The 18,987-nt window shown below is 41.0% G+C and overlaps 1 protein-coding gene across 9 annotated transcripts in view; it reads right to left on the reverse strand.

The window, feature by feature from the left end:
• The window catches only part of CCDC88A (coiled-coil domain containing 88A), a 356,902-nt gene that overhangs the window by 103,644 nt on the left and 234,271 nt on the right, over positions 1–18,987 (reverse strand). For 8 of the 9 annotated variants that reach the window (XM_030557801.1, XM_030557800.1, XM_030557794.1 and 5 more), the window contains 4 exons: positions 14,184–14,368; positions 4,994–5,131; positions 3,273–4,343; positions 2,414–2,541 (listed from right to left, as the gene is read on the reverse strand). In XM_030557801.1, coding sequence (XP_030413661.1) covers positions 2,414–2,541; positions 3,273–4,343; positions 4,994–5,131; positions 14,184–14,368 — 1,522 coding nt within the window. The remainder of the gene's footprint in view (positions 1–2,413; positions 2,542–3,272; positions 4,344–4,993; positions 5,132–14,183; positions 14,369–18,987) is intronic. The other variant, XM_030557799.1, reaches the window with a different exon arrangement.

The following is an 18,987-nucleotide window of genomic DNA, read 5'->3' on the forward strand; positions in this document are numbered from 1 at the left end:
GGAGTACCCATCTCGAATGATCTCTAGCACCCATTTATCGAAAGTTATCTGTTTCTAGACATTGCGGAAAAGGACAAGATGGCATACGTAGGGCTGAGAAAGGTTGTCCAGTGTTACATGGTATTGGAGTGAGTGATCTGATGGCACCTTGACCAACCCAACAAAACTGTTGTTTTGAGGTGTATGGCTGAGAAGAAGTAGACTGAGGGCCCAAAGGTTTTCCATTTGGAGAACTTACACTTTTTTCTCTGGGGCTCGTAAGTGTTGGATTGAATACTGTGATGAGCGGGGTCTGAATGAGGGCTGAGGACTATATTTTCTCTTCTGCCCAGGTATGTAAATTCCAAGCGACTAAAGAGTAGTCTCTGGAGTCTTTCAGTATGTGGAGGGAAGTGTCCATCTTGTCTGCAAACAATTTTGTACCTTCAAAAGGAAAGTCTTCCATGTTAGTTGAACCTCTTTGGGGAAGCCCGACAAGTGCAGCCAAGAGGCTCTTCTCTTCATGATGGAAGTGGAGAAGGAACATGCCGCTGTGTCAGCTGCATCGAATGCCAACTGGACAACCATCTTAGCCACCAATTGCCTCGTTAATGATGGGTTTGAACTGGTCCCTGTGAGAATGTGGGAGCTGCTCAATAAAGGAATTGAGTTTCTAATAGTTGATATAATCATACTTTTCCATTAAGGCTCGATAATTTGCAATATAGAATTGTAAAGTGGCTGATGAATAAATCTTTCTCCTAAAGAGATAGGCACTTCCAATCATGTGATGTTGTTGAGCATGTCCATAATGATCAAATTAGGGAGCACACGGGAGGAGAGAAATTCTGTGTCTTTCGCAATACATAATATTTCTTATTGGCCCACTTACATGTTGGCAGGACGAACACAGGGGACTGCCATATAAGTTTAGCAGGATCCAAGAGAGCCTCATTGATAGGAAGGGCTATTGTGGATGAGGCAAACGAGTGTAAAATGTCCTACAGTTTATGGTGTGACATGGTCACCTCCTGCAGTGTTAACTGTAATGCCTCTGCCACTCTTTGAGTTAGCTCTGAAAAAGTTTGAAGTTGTCTTCCAACAATGGTGGACGAGGCACTACTGTCTCATCTGGTGATGAAGATGAGAAGTTAGTCTGGGATGTAGCCTCTTCCTCAATATCAACCTCTTGTTCCTCCCTTACCTGTTCAGGGGCCTTGAACACCCTAGATGTAGTGGCCGAAGGAGAGCATCTCATTGGCTCCTGATAGGCCATGTTAGAGCCTTGAGAAGCACAATGCCTATATGCCTGCCAAGGGTCCCTGTTAGGCCACTGGGATGGTGGGAAGAGTCCCGGTTATTGGTACCATGGCTGCCCAAACTAGGGAGACTGAGGGTCAGAGGGACAGTATGGTTGAGGTCCGTATTGGTAATGAGTACCACAGGGGGCCTGAGAGGAGCAATGGGAGACTACATCCTCCTGCTCACTGTGTGACTCCCCACTCAAGAATGGTGGTGCATGGCATGATGTCGAAGGTGAATCTGGAAGTTGAAATGGACTTGGTACAGAGCTCCAGCCCTGAATAGAGGTGAGTCTGGTGCATCAGACACAGAAAGGTCTCTTGAGTATTAGAAGTCTGGCTGTGCCATAGGCATCAGTACCAATAGTGGTTGGCAGCACTAGTATGACTATATTGATGGTGTTGGAGATGCAGTCCAGGCTGAACGATCTTTCCGGTGTCCAGTGTGCCAAATACAGTACTGACGTCGATGTCCATACCAAAGGATCCTTCCCCAAGGCAGATTCTCTATCTTTCTCTTACCCTATCACTACCAATGTTTCCTTGCCTCTGCCAGTGGGTCCTTAGGCATACACTCTGGTACCGAGTCCCCAGATGGGACGGGGCAGTTAGGGTTGAAGAAAAAATGAAGTTTAAAGATTTTTTTAAAAAATAAAAGAATAAAGAAATGTAAAGGAAACTCTAAGAAATAGTTTCCCCTTTTTTACAAGTAGTAATTCTTTAGGAGTTAATGATCTCAATGGACAGCTAAACTCCGTCTCTAGCTGGGGAGGTTAAGAAGGAACTGAAGAGGGTCTGCCTGCGCCATGCTGGTTAGCTTCATGGCAGAGATCAGGTGGGGGACAGCACACGTGCAGGCCAAACAGACACTGCTACCAAAAGTCTCTGATCAGCAGTGCAGGGATGCAAACACACCTACAGCGGTGCACCCACAGGGACACTACTTGAAAAAGAAATTTATTACCATATTATAATACTTTCAATGACACACTCATTTTGGGCCTAACTCTATTTGATGTCTTTTTAAAAATAATGATATATGGAGAAAACAGTAGGAAGGAAAACCATTTTATTATTGCAAATGAAAAACAAACATTTGCCAAACTATCCCAAACTGGTCTAGGCACTCTCACCTGTCATCTGTGCTCTGTTCATCATGCAAGAGGCGCTCTTTATTTAAACCTATCTTTTCAAGTTCATGCGTAAGTTTTTCAAGATCATTATTCATTTGTTGGGTCTTCAGTTTTTCATTCACCAAATCCTTATGTAAAATAAACAAACAAACAAACAAACAATCAATCTAAAATGTTAAATTAATAATGTAGACTTAATTTCTGGAAACTGTCTACGCATTAAATTTCTATGATTACATGTAGCTTGTACAACCTGTTAAAATAACTTCTTCCTTCCTCCCAACTATACCTCTACCTTGATATAACGCTGTCCTCGGAAGCCAAAAAATCTTACCGCATTATAGGTGAAACCATGTTATATCGAACTTGCTTTGATCCACCGGAGTGCGTAGCCCTCCCCCCACCCAGAGCACTGCTTTATCGCGTTATATCTGAATTCGTGGTGTATTGGGTCACGTTATATAGAGGTAGAGGTGTATTAACACCTGGTTAAATCAGAATTTATATCCTAAATACAAGTCTGATTTCATCTTAGATTTTTTTTTTTGCATGACTTCCCTTCTAAACTTGATTTGAACATGAGGATAAAAAAAATACCAAACTAGTTTAGCAGTATCAGAGTGAAACATATGCATGATAATTATTAAAGTTTAACTACAATATTTAATATATAAATACTATTAATTGAAGCACACCAATAAGATAGGAACATGATTTTTTCAGAAATTACTAGTAGACATATTTTCTGAAAGTTAAAACTGTTTAAAAAGCTATTATGATATTATAGACACACAGCACTTAGCTGTATTAGATTTATGTCCAATAGATAATAGAAGAACGGAAATTAGTTTCAAATTACCTCTCGTAATGTGACGAGTGTTTTCTTATCAATGGTAGCTCTTTTCACAAGTTCTTTATTTTCTTTTTCTAGCTCTTTTAGACGTACACAAGACTCTTTAAATATACTTATTTCTTTACATAGAGATTTGTTTTCCTTTTCCAGATTACTAATTTTTGTATTGTTCTCTTCTAAAGTACTGTCTTTAATTTCTGCTTGTTGTCGGAGTCTCTTATTCTCTTTTTCTAGTTGTTTCTTATCCTTTTCCAGCTGAGAAGTCTCTTGTTCCAATAGCTTATTCTCCTTCTCTAATTGCTCTAGGTGTTTACTAGAGATTTTTAATTCTTCCAGATTCTTTTGCAGAGTTTGGTTTTCAGACTCTAAATCTTGTAGTTCACTTTCCAATTGTTGAATCTTTTTGGTGCTATTTTCTAATGCTTTCTGTAGCCTTTGGTTTTCTGTATCTAAACCTTGGTAGCTGACTTCTAAACGTTCTGTTTTTTTACATGAAGCTTTCATAAGCTCCAACCCTTTTTTAAGTTGCTTCTTTTCACTTTCCAATTCCTTATTTTCTAACTGTAATTGGGCCATCTTGATGCTTGTACACTTCAAAGATTCAACTGTTCTTCTTAGCTCTAAATTTTCTTCATCAAGTTGTGAATTCTCTTTCTCCAATGATTCCAACTGAAAAGTAAGGTTTTTAAAGCTATCTAAAGTTTTTTTCAACTTTCTGTTTTCCACTTCCAGGTCTGAGTTTTCTTGCTCTAAGCCTTCTATCTTCTCACAAGTAATTTTTAAATTGGTAATCTTTTTCTGTAATAACTCATTCTCCTTTTCAAGATGATGCAACTCATTCTCAAGCTCTTCTGCTCTTTCTCCTTTCTCTTTATAATGTTCCAGTTCTTTCCTCATTTGCTTTTTCTCAAATTCAATCTTATTTAGCTTACTGCTGGCCTCTTTGATAGATTCATGGATGATTTTATTTTCTTTTTCAATGTCTTTCACTCTTGCTTCAGCACTGATTTGAGATCGTTGCCTTAGAGCATCTACAGTTTGATTCAAATGCTCATTCTCCTGTTCCAATATTTTAATCTAATTATTTGAAAAAAATATATAAATTTAGGTCAGTACCATGCCAAAAATAATTTATTTCTAAATATAAACAGCAGCCTACTGAGGTAGGACAGATGGAGATGGATTACATTATACATCACTTCCTCTTCAGTATAAGGTAAAATTAAAGTTCTATTGTGGTTTATTCTACTATATTATATACCATGTAACATAACACACATCGTGTGAGTAGAGGTGATGGTTATGCAATAAACTGTAAATACAGACAATTTTTCAAGTACATTAGTCTGTTTATTTTAAGATTATACAAACATTCAAAAACCAACATACATTACTAACTTCACTCTCTTTCTGGTTGCCATTTAACCCAAGAATGGATTCTTTTCCCAAAACAACATCTTGAGAGATATATTAGAAATAGGCATATCAGCAAAAATCCAAACATCCAGTCAAACTATGGCAAAAGGCTTTTTGAAAGATTCTAAATGCAGTTTAAGAAAAAAAACACCTCATCATTTTATTTGAAAATATAGAAAGTTCATCTTCGAGGTGTGCAGAGTCCATTATTGCAGCTCCACTGATTTTTGTGACTGTTTATGCCAAGGATATTTTAACCTTTCATTAAAAAAGCGACTAGTCCCTTTTCTTGCAAAGATTATGTTACTTGCCTGTCTCTCTGAGTTTTCTCGAAGTGTCTCAATGGTCTTTTCAAGTTGTGCTTTTTCTTTCATCAGATCTTTGCTCAGATTTTGACTATTCTGAAGACTTTGTTTCTCTTGCTTAATTTCATTCTCAAGTCCTTCCAACTGGCGGAGGGGAAACATATTTAAAATTCATCCGGAGATGACTAGGAACAAATGACTATTCCTACTGAGGTGAAGTGAAAATATTATTATTTTTGTTTTCCATATGTTGTATATGCCCTGATCTAACACAGTTAAAGTCAATGGAAAGATTATCATTGACTTCAATGGAGCTGGATCAAGTCCATAAATTTGTATTTAAGATTTGGCATATATTACAAACTTTATCCCACCTAAAATAAGCTTTAATCTAAAAATGAAAAAACCTACCCCCCTTTGTTGTAAAGATAGCCTTCAATATGGAAAATTATGCATTATTCATGATGATTTTTTGAAACGTCACAATCACTGCACACTTGACCTGTGTTTTCAATTGCTACATGACCAAGGTCCTACCTTCCATGATTATTCCAGGCATCTGGAATCTTCACAACATTAGTTCATCTGAAGCGCAGAGAGTTTCTTTATCCTATTTTACAATTATTTTATTTATTAACAGATCTATTCTTTTATAACAGAAGTTGGAAAAATTGGAGACAGTCAAGAGGAGAACAACAAAATGATAAAAGGTTTAGAAAATCTGACTTACGAGGAAAGGTTAAGAAAAGTAGACATGTTTAGTCTTGAGAAAAGAAGACTGAAGGGGGACCTGATAACAGTCTTCAAATATTTATGGCTAAAGAGGACTGTGAACAAATGTTCTCTTTGTCCACTGGAGGTAGGACAAGAAGTAATGGGCTTAATCTGCAGTAAGGGAGATTCAGGTTAGTTATTAGGAAAAACTTTCTAATTATAAGATAGTTAAGCTCTGGAATATGCTTCCAAGAGAGACTGTGGTTTTTAAGAAGAGGTTCGACAAACACCCATCAGGGATAATAATAATAATTAAAATAAATAAAAATATATGGAGATATACCTATCTCATAGAACTGGAAGGGACCCTGAAAGGTCATTGAGTCCAGCCCCCCTGCCTTCACTAGCAGGACCAAGTACTGATTTTGCCCCAGTTCCCTAAATGGCCCCCTCAAGGATTGAACTTACAACCCTGGGTTTAGCAGGCCAATGCTCAAACCACTGAGCTATCCCTCCCCTAATTATAATGATAATAATACTTTATTCTGTCTCAGCAGAGAAGTCTGGACTTGATGACTTCTCAAGGTCCTTTCCATCCCTACAGTGCTATGAGTCTATGAAATCTTACAAAACTTGTTTTACAACTTAAATAGAGATAAACTCAGTATACACAAAATAAACAATTATAAATTGGCTTAATGAAGTCCCTAAAGCTGTACTGCGGTGGCCTGCTGCTACAAGTTGCTTTCTTCAGCTTTATGGACATTGAGCCCTTGATCACTACTCATTGAGCCCGACAATCTAGCCAGCTTTCTATCTACCTTATAATCCATTCATCTAATCCATACTACTTTAACTTGCTGGCAAGAATACTGTGGGAGACCATATCAAGAACGTTGCTAAAATCCAGATATATAACATCCACTGCTTTCCAGATATCCACAGAGCCAGTTATCTCATCATAGAAGGCAATCAGATTGGTCAGGCATGACTTGCCCTTGGGAATCCACATTACCAGACAACAAATGTCAAAATAGAGTTAAGCTTTTATATTGCCATATAAAATTATGTTACTAGCTAGGGTTGTCAAGCGATTAAAAAAATTCATCATGATTAATCGTGCTGTTAAACAATAACAGAATGCCATTTATTGATTTTTCTACATTTTCAAATATATTGATTTCAATTACAATACAGAATACTAAGTGGACGGTGTTCACTTTATATTTATTTTTTATTACAAATATATGCACTGTAAAAATGATAAAAGAAATAATATTTCAGTTCATCTAATACAAGTACTGTAGTGCAATCTCTTTACATGAAAGTTGAATTTACAAATGTAGAATTATGTACAAAAAAACCAGCACTCAAAAACAAAACAATGTAAAACTTTAGAGCCTACAAGTCCACTCAGTCCTACTTCTTGTTCAGGCAGTCGGTAAGACAAAAAAAAATTGTTTACATTTGCAGAGTTAATGCTACCCACTTTTTATTCACAATGTCACCTGAAAGTGAGAACAGGCGTTCACATGGCATTGTTATAGCCAGTGTTGCAAGATATTTACATGCCAGATGCACTAAAGATTCATATGTCCTTTCATGCTTTGACCACCATTCCAGAGGACATGCGTCCATGCTGATGACAGGTTCTGCCCAATAGTGATCCAAAATAGTGCAGAGCAGTCAGTGCATGTTCATTTTCATCATCTAAGTCAGATGCCACCACCAGAAAGTTGATTTTCTTGTTTGGTGTTTTGGATTCTGTAGTTTCCATATTGGAGTGTTGCTCTTTTAAGACTTCTGAAAGCATGTTCCATACCTCATCCCTCTCAGCTACTGCACATGCTGTCTTCCCTCTAGGAAGGGCAGAAGTAAAGACCTCTCTGAGCCCAAGAATACTATGGGATTTGTGGTCAGAGTCCATAGATTAAGTGAGGTAATGATGAATCTTAAAACTTCATTTGAAGATTGGATGTCACTAGCCCAATGAAGAGAGAGAATAGGGGAGTGTCACAGGGTGACAACTCATTGGCATGGCACCTCCTGCTGGTCGTCTCGGGAATTAGCTCTTACAGCCCAGAGTGCCCTTTGCAGGCTGCCTGTATCAAGAAGTTGGCAGCCAGTATCAAGTGAAGTGCCCCATGGGTCGAACCTGGAGCCAGTTTTGTTCAACATCTTTATTAATTATCTGGATGATGGGATGGATTTCACCCTCAGCAAGTTCACAGATGTCACTAAGTTGGGGGGACAGGTAGATATGCTGGAGGGCAGGGATAGGGTTCAGAGTGACCTAGACAAATTGGAGGATTGGGCCAAAAGAAATCCGAGGAGTTTCTAAAAGGACAACTGCAGAGTTCTGCACTTAAGAAGAAAGAATCCCATGCACCTCTACAGGCTGGGGACTGACTGGCTAAGCAGCAGTTCTGCAGAAAAGGATCTGGGGATTACAGTGGACAAGAAGGTGGATATGAGTCAGCAGTGTGCCCTTATTGCCAAGAAGGCCAATGGCATATTGGGCTGTATTAGTAGGAGCACTGCCAGCAGATCGAGGGAAGTGATTATTCCCATCTATTTTGACTGGTGAGGCCACACCTGGAGTACTGCGTCCAGTTTTGGTCCCCGCACTACAGAAGGGATGTGAACAAATTGGAAAGAGTCTATCGGAGGGCAATGAAAATGATTATGGGGTTGAGGCACATGACTTATGAGGAAAGGCTGAGGGAATTGGGCTTATTTAGTCTGCAGAAGAGAAGAGTGAGGGGGATTTGATAGTTGCTTTCAATTACCTGAAAGGGGGTTTCAAAAAGGATGGATCTAGACTGTTCTCAGTGGTAGTAGATGACAGAACAAAGACTAGCGGTTTCAAGCTGCAGTGGGGGCGGTATAGGTTGGCTATTAGGAAACGCTATTTCACTAGGAGGCTGGTGAAGCACTGGAATGGGTTACCTAAGGAGATGGTGGAATCTCCATTCTTAGAGGTTTTTAAATCCCGGTTTGACAAAGCCCTGGCTGGGATGATTTAGTTGGTGTTGGTCCTGCTTTGAGCAGGGGCTTGGACTAGATGACCTCCTGAGGTCTCTTCCAATGCTAATATTCTATGATTCTGTGAATGTATTATTGATGAGAGCAAGAGTCTATGAGATCTTGTCATTTAAAGATTACATCTGACCAAAATTTTTGAAACAAGTAATGAGATAAACAAGTACTAGTGTTTAGCTGCAGACGTGTTGCAAATTGAAAAGGCAAATCTCTTCAAAATCTGCTACAGGGGAAAAATCTGGAAAGGCCAATTCCCCAAACTTACTCAAGTCTCAACTGCTAAAATTATTTCAACTGTCTCTGGCATCCAGATAACTTTCTCACTGATACCCAATATTCTATTCCATCTGTTCAAAATTCCAATCTGATAATTTTATTTTATGAGGCTGGGGTGGTGGGTACCTCAGGACATCATAAGAGAAGTTTGTTGGGGAACAGTGATTAAAAGGCCCTAAAATAGAGGTATACCTCAAAATGCAACACAGGGAAAATTATTACAAATATTTTTATTTTTATTTTTTTGGTAATGATTCGCAAACATCATGTTGGACTTCGACTGAAAGCCTTTTGAAAACCCATGTTTAAAGAAGATGAAGAAAATACTGACATTTTGAGGTTTTGGCACTTTTTAAACCCCAACAGATTTAAGGGGTAGAATAATATACACAATATAGTGGATTACGATAATGAAACAAACATGAGGAACTGCTAAATGGTAAGATTAAGACCCTTGTTAGTTGTACAATAATAATTTACAGTTATGGGTAATGAATGAGTTTAGATGAGATAACACTTATGTTGGCATAAGTGTGGTTTTGCCATTTTTTTTCCACTTGTAGAGATTTGCTTAAAATAATGCTATTGCTGACAGGACAAAAGTAATATGTTGTGCTGGAAGATGTTAGGTAAAACATACACAAACTTGTAATGATAAGAAGCCCCCTCTACTGGAAAAACCCAGAAGCAGGGTGAGACAGAAATAGAATAACAAACAGCAAATGTGTAAATTGTAGCTTGGACATACATATTGTATGTTACCTAAGACAAATGCTAAATGTACTCAGTGCTGATTGAAGAAAGGTTCATAAATATGTAACGAGGAAATATATATATAATATATATGTATATATAAAAAGACACTATATACTATTTTCTTTTACTAGTTAAGAAACTGAATGAGTTGGACTGATAGATCAGACCAGAGATGGCAATGACCATCACAAAGTACAGGAGGTCTTCACAGTGCCCCAGAATGCAGTAATTTGAGCCTGCTGTAGTGTTTTGAGATCGCATATGAACACCTTCCAATGGCTGCAGAGAGAATGCAACCAACTTCAACAGGATGCTTGAGGGAAGAGCAACTGATGGCAAATGAAGAGTGAGGGAAGGGGAGAGTTTGAAAAGCCCACTCCCCAGCTCCCTGTGTGTGAGGGAATTAGAAAGGAGAGTCCCAAGTCTCAAACTTCTAAATTACTTACTGTTTAAAGCAAGGAAGGAATGAAGGAAGCTGTAAGAGCATCCTGTGAAGGAGCAGGCTATAAAGGCTAAAAAGCAGATGCAAGAGACAGAAGTGGGGGGGGGAGGGAACCACCATAGGTACACCAGACAGACACTGTTCAGAGAAACCAGCCAATGGGAGAAGAGAGTAAAAGGAATCTGAACTTGTAGAGCCATTATCCCTCTTAGAACCTGGAGCCTGAAGAACTTGTGCAGGGTCCACAGGGAGGGGGAGGTTTAAGTTTAATACTGGAGTAAAATCTCTTTATCATGAAAGTTGAACTTACAAATGTAGAATTATGAACAAAAAATAATTGCATTGAAAACAAAACAACGTAAAACTTTAGAGCCTACAAGTCCACTTAGTCCTACTTCTTGTTCAGCCAATCGCGAAGACAAAAAAGTTTGCTTACATTTATGGAAGATAATGCTGCCTGTTTCTTATTTACAAAGTCACCTGAAAGAGAGAAAAGGCATTCGCATGGCACTTCTGTAGCTGGCATTGCAAGGTATTTACATGCCAGATATGCTAAACATTTGTATGCCCCTTCATGCTTCAGCCACCATTCCAGTGGACATGCTTCCATGCTGATGATGTTCATTAAATATTAGTGTGTTAATTAAACTTGTGACTGAATTCCTTGAGGGAGAATTGTATGTCTCCTGCTCTGTTTTACCCACATTCTGTCATATATTTCATGTTACAGTAGTCTCGGATGACGACCCAGCACGTTTGTTTTAAGAATACTTTCACTGCATATTTGGCAAAATGCAAAGAAGGTACCAATGTGAGATTTCTAAAAATAGCCACAGCACTTGACCCAAGGTTTAAGAATGTGAAGCGCCTTCCAAAATCTGAGAGGGACGAGGGGTGGAGCATGCTTTCAGAAGTCTTAAAAGAGCAACACTCCGATGAGGAAACTACAGAACACGAACCACCAAAAAAAGAAAATCAACCTTCTGCTGGAGGCATCTGACTTAGATGATGAAAATGAACATGGGTCGGTCTGCACTACTTTGGATTGTTATCAAGCAGAACCCATCAGCATGGACGCATGTCCTCTGGAATGGTGATCAAAGCATGAAAGGACATATGAATCTTTAGTGCATCTAGCATGTAAATATCTTGCAACACTGGCTACAATAGTGCCATGTGAACGCCTGTTCTCACTTTCAGGTGACATTGTACACAAGAAGTGGGCAGCATTATCTCCTGCACATGTAAACAAACAGGTTTGTTTGAGCGATTGGCTGAACAAGAAGTAGGACTGAGTGGACTTGTAGGCTCTAAAGTTTGACATTGTTTTATTTTTGAATGCAAGTATTTTTTGTGCATAATTCTACATTTGTAAGTTCAACTTTCATGATAAAGAGATTGTACTCCAGTATTTGTATTAAGTTAATTGAAAAATACTATTTCTTTTATTTTTACAGTGCAAATATTTATAATAAAAAATATAAAGTGAACACTTTGTACTTTGAATTATGTGTTGAAATTAAAATCAATCTATCTGAAAATGTGGAAAACATCCAAAAATATTTAAATAAATGGTATTCTATTATTGTTTAACAGTGTGAATAATCATGATTAATTTTTTTAATCGTGATTTTTGTTTTTAATCAGTTGGTAGCCCTAGTCAAGGGCTACACTCCATGCTTCCAGGAAAGAGGCACAGAAAAAGCCTGAAGGGTTGGAGGTGGACTCAGCCTATTAAGTCTTTTGAGTCAGGCACTTGCACTTTAATTTATGCTGTCTCCATACTTCCTGGTAGTTGGTGTTCTAACACCAATTGTTCTGTTCTTCCAGCAAGAGGGGAGAAAAGTGAGATGCTCAACAAAATTCAGTTTAAGAATATATCTGGTTACTTCTTCAGTATCTATGAAACTGGGAGCTTTTTAAAACTAGATTCTTTATACTGTTTCATATTTATTGTTAAATTCTTCAGGATAAATATCTTAGCATCTCTAAATATCAGGAGACGTGCTGTGTTTTATGTATCTTTTCTAAGACTGGAAACTGAAGTTAATGTTGAAAAATTAACAGTACAACAAAGAAAAAAAGAAAACATTAAAGTTTTACAAACACAGACATCAGAAATCCAAGAAATTCTAGGTTAAGGTTAAATATAAAATAAAATAACCTTCAAAAAATCCAATGTTGTGAAGTATGGAAATTCCTAGTTAAAGTATTATGAATAACCTTAATGTTGCCCCTTGCTCCCCTACACAAACATACTTACACAGTTCAACCACCTACCTCAGGGGTCGGCAACCTTTCAGAAGTGGTGTGCCGAGCCTTCATTTATTCACTCTAATTTAAGGTTTCACGTGCCAGTAATAAATTTTAACATTTCTAGAAAGTCTCTTTCTATAAGTCTATAATTTATAACTGAACTATTATTGTATGTAAAGTAAATAAGTTTTTTTAAAATGTTTAAGGAGCTTCATTTAAAATTAAATTAAATTAAAATGCAGAGCCCCCTGGACCAGTGGCCAGGACCAGGGCAGTGTGGGTGTGTAAATGTGCAGTGACTCAGCCCTGCGGCGCCTCCTGCTGGTCGTCTCTGGGAATTAGCTTGTCCAGCCTCTGGCGCATCCTCTGCAGGCCAGTGTCCCCTGCCGCTTGGCCCCTGTGTCCCTCCCAGACTCGCTGCCCCATTATCTGTGCTGCCCCTTGGCAGTAACCCCTTTGTCTCAGGGTCTCCCTTCCCCGGGGAGCCCCTGCCCACTATCCCCACCTTGCCTCAGTATAAGGCTATTGCCAGTCATTGTCTAGCCTTCATGCCCTGGGGCAGACTGCAGTATCAGCCCACTCATCACTAGCAAGTTTGAGTTTGGACTTGCTGCATTTGCCTACTTCGGGATGCCCTCTGCAACCCCCAGTACCCATTGGCCTTCTGCTAGGCTGCAATCTGGGGCTTTCCAGGCTGGAGCCTCCCTAGCTCCTCTGCCTTTCCCTGTTCCACTTAGATACTCTGCTCAGTTCCCTGCAGCCAGGTCCATCTCCCTCTACAGCTAGAGAGAAACTGACTAAGCTTCAGCCTAGCAGTCCCTTCATAGGGCCAGCTGCGGTCTGACTGGGGCATGGCCCAGCTGCAGCTGTTTCCCCAATCAGCCTATGGTTTTCTCTCTCAGCCACAGCCCTCTTCCTGGGCTGTTTTAAGCCTTTCAAGGCAGGAACGGGTGACCACCCCACTACAGGGTGCCACTGAAAATCAGCTCCCGTGCCGCCTTTGGTACACGTGCCATAGGTTGCCTACCCCTGACCTAGCTCAACACAGTCCACTCTTAGTTCAACCATTATTCAGCAAAAAAGTTTGTACTGATGCTGAAAACAGAGCTGGCTGAAACTTTTACAGTTCCTGAGCTGAGCAGAAACAGCCATGATGGTTATTCCAGACTTTAGTTAGTCACTAGTGAACAAGTCCAAAACTAAACCAACCAGTTCTCTCTAAATTAGTTTATGCACTAGATCACATCAAGGACTCTTAAGTCAAACAGGTTTCTAGGCCAACCTATTCTTAAAATATAATGTGACAAAGATGTCATTAACTTTTTGAAAATTATTGTAACATCTATTTTAAGTTCCACACTTGTCAGATTCACTGCAACAGTCTTATCAAAATTCCATTTTGGCTAAAGACCACGGATGCAAAATCTTAAATATAAACAACTTTTTTGAGAGAGAAAGATTGTAGCAGAGGGGGCAAAATCAGATTCAGAATGGAAAAGCCTGCTTTTGTCTTAATTATGAAAAGACTAATCTCTTTCTCTCTCTCTCTCTCTCTCTCTCTCTCTCTCACACACACACACACACATACACACACACACACCACTTTAGCACATGTGAATAATGCATCCATCCCAAGCTCATACTGATAAAACCTAATATACCATACTTTTTATATTTGATCATATTACACATGCACATATTGATGGCTACCTTTTTCCTAAGTCTTTGGTTTTCTTTTTCCATTTTCAGAATCTTTGAATTACTGCCTTCTTCAGAACCCGCTACATTTTGTAGCTCTTCCACCGTCTTCAGCAAACTTTGGTTTTCCATTTCCAGCTTCAGCAATCTACTTGATGTCAATTCATTCACTTCATGGCCAAGTGACTTTCGTGGCACTGTAAGATTTAAAAGAAACAGAGGTTACTTATCATTAACTGAAGATCTTTGAGGTGAGTCTGTGCATTTTCAGACTTGTGGGATAAAAAGGCCTGCACCATGATCCTCCAAAATCTTTTAGTCAGCATTGTTTGTTGGGGCCACTCACACACCTGTCTCTCCCACCTAAGAACAACTATGAAATTGTGGATGAAGGAGGACTGAAAAAAAAACGATTACTAACCTCTCTGTAACTGTTGTTTTTCAAGATGTGTTCCTCATGTCCATTCCATTTTAAGTGTGCATGTGCAACATGCACAGTTGCTGAAGATTTTTCTCTCAGTGGTATATGTCAGGCTGGATCTAGTGCCCCCCTGATGCCACATGCTCATGTGTCAGTATAAGGATCCTGGCCAGCTCTGCACCCTCTCAGTTCTTTCTTGCTGGCTTAACTCTGACCAAGGGGCAGAAGGGTGAGTTGTGGAACGAACATGAACAACACATCTCAAAGAACAACAGTTACAGAAAGATTAGTAATCATTTTTTCTTTGAGTGTTTACTCATGTCCATTCCATGTTAGGTGACGCCCAAGCAGTACCTTAGGAAATGGGCTCGGAGTTCACAGACATGTGGATTACAGCACTGCTCTATCAAACCTCACATCATCTCTAGCCTTCTGGGTGACGGTGTAGTGGTATGAAAAAGTATGCACCCACGATCAAGTCACTGCTCTACAAATATCCTAGATTGGGACCTGGGCCAGAAACGCTGCTGAGGAAACTTGAGCTCTTGTCAAGTGGGTGATCAAGAGGGCAGGAGGCGGGGCACCCGCCTGCTCACAGAATGTGCAAATGCAGGAAGTGATCCAAGATGAAATTCTTTGGACCAAAATTGGCAGGCTTTTCATCCTGTCTGCTACTGCCACAAAGAGTTTAATAGACTTGCAGAACGGTTTGGTCCTTTCTATATAGAAAACCAGGGCCCACCTAACATCCGGCATGTGGAAATGCTGCTCCTCTCTATTTATGAGCAGTTTGGGGACGAATACTTGCAAGAAAATAGTAATCAGGCTATTATACTGCGAAACTACCTTCGGGAGAAATGCAGGGTGGGGGTGAAGTTGTACCTTGTCCTTAAAGAACACTGTATAAGGGGGTTCTGACGTAAGGACCCTGATATCTGACACCCTCCTGGCCAAGGTAATTGTTACCAGGAAGGCAACCTTCCAGAAGAGGTATAACAAGGGGCACGATGCCAGTGGCTCAAAGGGAGGGCCTGTGAGTCTTGACAGGACCAGGTTTAGGTCTCATGGTGGAATGGATTCACGAATTCGAGGGTATAGTCCCTCTAAGCCCTTGAGGAAGTGAATGGACATTTAGTGAGAAAAAAAATGACCTACCATCCACCAAAGGATGGAAGGTGGAAATGGCCAGTAGGTGTACCTTAATCAACGAAATGTCTAGGCCCTCCTGTTTCAGATGAAGCAGATACTCCAGCACAGACGAGAGAGGTGACCTACCACATGAGAGGCTACATGGAGAAACGCTTCTACATGGCAAGGTAAATCGCTCTAGTAGATCATTTCCTACTACATAGCAATACCTAGTGGACTTGCTCTGAACAGGCCAGCATTTAACCATGGAGCTTCCACGCAGTCAGGTGGAGGGCCTTGAGGTTTTGGTGGAGAATCAGCGGTGATTTTGTGAGATCAGGTATGAGAGAGAAGGGAGCAGCATCGGGGTCACTATAGGTCCAGTAACGTGACAAACCAGTGCTGGGACTATAAGAATAAAAGATGGTTACCTTTCATAAGTGTTGTTCTTTGAGATGTGTTGCTCCTGTCCATTCCATTGTAGATGTGTGTGCTTGCCACATGCACTGATTCTGGAAGTTTTTCCCTCTCTGGTAGCCATAGGAGACCAACTCTGATGCCCTCTGGAATGCCACGCGTATGCACCAGCGTAATGGGCACTGCTGGCTTCCCCCTCGCTCAGTTCCTTCTTGCTGGAACTCCAACATAGGGGAAGGAGGGTGGATCCTGGAATGGACATGAGCAACATATCTCGAAGAACAAAAGCTACGAGAGGTAACCAACTTTTCTTCTTCGAGTGCTTGCTCATGTCCATTCCATTGTAGGTGACTCCCAAGCACTACCATCGGAGGAGAGTAGGAGTTCATGGACATATTGACTGCAACACAGCTCTGCCAAATCCAGTGTCATATCTGGCTTGCTGGGTGTTGGCATAATGCGCTGTGAACATATGTACCGAAGACCACGTCGCAGCCCTGCAGATGTCATGGATAGGGACGTGCACCAGGAAGGCAGCCAAAGATGAATGAATCTAGTCAACTGAGCCTTCACTATTGATAGAGAGACAGCTTGCGCCAACTCATAACAAGTATGGATGCTGCTTGCGATCCAATTTGAAATCCTTTGAGGACACTAGAAAGCCCTTCATCCTGTCAGCTATCCCAATAAAGATCTTGGTCGATATGTGGAAGGGCTTGGTGTGCTCCAGGTAGAATGCCAGGGTGCGCCTGACATATAGAGTGTGCAGCAAGCTCTCCTCATTGGTCATGTGGGGCTTTGGACAGAACACCGGGAGGAAGATATAGAATCACAGAAGATTACGGTTGGAAGAGACCTCAGGAGGTCACCTAGTCCAAACCCCTGCTCAAAGCACGACCAACACCAAGTAAATCATACCAGCTAGGGCTTTGTCAAGCCAGAACTTAAAAACCTCTAAAGGATGGAGATTCCACCACCTCCCTATGTAACCCATTCCAGTGCTTCACATCCTCCCAGTGAAATAGTTTTTCCTAATATCCAACCTAGACCTCCCCCATTGCAACATGAGACCATTTCTCTTTGTTCTGTCTCATCTGCCACCACTGAGAACAGCTAAGCTCCATCCTCTTTGGAACTCCCCTCAGGTAGTTGAAGGCTGCTATCAAATCCCCTGCCACTTATCTTTTTTGCAGACTAAATAAGCCCAGTTCTCTCAGCCTCTCCTCATAAGTCATGTGCCCCAGCCCCCTAATCATTTTCACTGCCCTTCGCTGGACTCCTCCAATTTGTCCACATCCTTTCTGTAGTGGAGGGGCCCAAAATTGGATGAAATCATAGAATCATAGACTATTAGGGTTGGAAGGGACCTCAGGAGGTCATCTAGTCCAACCCCCTGCTCCAAGCAGGACCAATCCCCAGATTTTTACCCCAGTTCCCTTAATGGCCCCCTCAGGGATTGAGCTCACAACCCTGGGTTTAGTAGGCCAACGCTCAAACCCCTGAGCTATCCCTCCCCCCAATACTTCATGTGGCCTCACCAGTGCCAATGAGAGAATAATCATTTCCCTCTATCTGCTGGCAATGCTCCTACTAATGCAGCCCAATATGCTGTTAACCTTCTTGGCAACAAGGGCACACTGTTGACTCATATCCTGCTTCTCATCCACTGTAATCCCCAGGTCCTTTTCTGCAGAACTGTTGCTTAGCCAGTCGGTCCCCAGCCTGTAGCAGTGCATGGGATTCTTCCGTCCTAAGAGCAGGACTCTGCACTTGTCCTTGCAGAACCTCATCACATTTCTTTTGGCCCAATCTTCCTATTTGTCTAGGTCACTCTGAACTTTATCCCAACCCTCTAGCACATCTACCTCTCCCCCCAGCTTACTGTCACCTGCAAACTTGCTGAGGGTGCAATCCATCCCATCATCCAGATCATTAATGAAGATGTTGAACAAAACAGGACTGACCCCGGGACATTCTGCTTGATACCAGCTGCCAACCACAAATCGAGTAGTTGATCATTACCCATTGAGCCCGACCATCCAGCCAGCTTTCTATCCACCTGATAGTTCATTCATCCAATCCATATTTCTTTAACTTGCAGAATACTGTGGAAGGATGTATCAAAAGCGTTGCTAAAGTCAAGGTATATCACGTCCACCGCTTTCCTGATATCCACAGAGCCAGTTATCTCATCATAGAAGGCAGTCAGGATGGTCAGGCATGACTTGCCCTGGGTGAACCCATGATGACTGTTCCTGATCACTTTCTTCTCCTCCAAGTGTTTCAGAATAGATTTCTTCAGGACCCGGGGACTGAGGTGAGGCTGACTGGTCTGTAGTTCCATGGATGATTCTTCTTCCCTTTTTTAAAGATGGACACTTTATCTGCCATATATAAGATATCCTGGCTGACATGGAAATGTGACACCACCTTTTGCAGGAAGGCCGAACGGGGTCACGGTTGTCCTTGTAAAATACTGTGTATGGGGGCTCCAAAGTGAGGGCTTTAATTTCAGAGACACATCTCTCTGAGGTAATAGGTACAAGGAATGCAACCTTCCACAACAAGTGGGAAAGGGAACAAGAAGCCGTAGGCTCAAAAGGTGGATTTGTGAGCCTGGAGAGGGCCAGGCTGAGGTCCCACTGGGGAACTAGGTCCCAGACCAGTTGAAAGAGTCTTTTAAGGTCCTTCAGGAACCTGATCAACATCTCATGCAAGAACACCAAACTACCCTGGATACAAGGAGGGAAGGCCGATATGGCAGCCAGGTGCACCTTGATCGAAGAGAAGGAGAGACCCTGGTGCTTTAAGTGAAGCAGGTAATCCAGAATGAATGGCAGACACAACTGG

This window comes from Gopherus evgoodei, chromosome 3, assembly GCF_007399415.2.
Source record: "Gopherus evgoodei ecotype Sinaloan lineage chromosome 3, rGopEvg1_v1.p, whole genome shotgun sequence".
Taxonomy (NCBI): domain Eukaryota; kingdom Metazoa; phylum Chordata; order Testudines; family Testudinidae; genus Gopherus; species Gopherus evgoodei.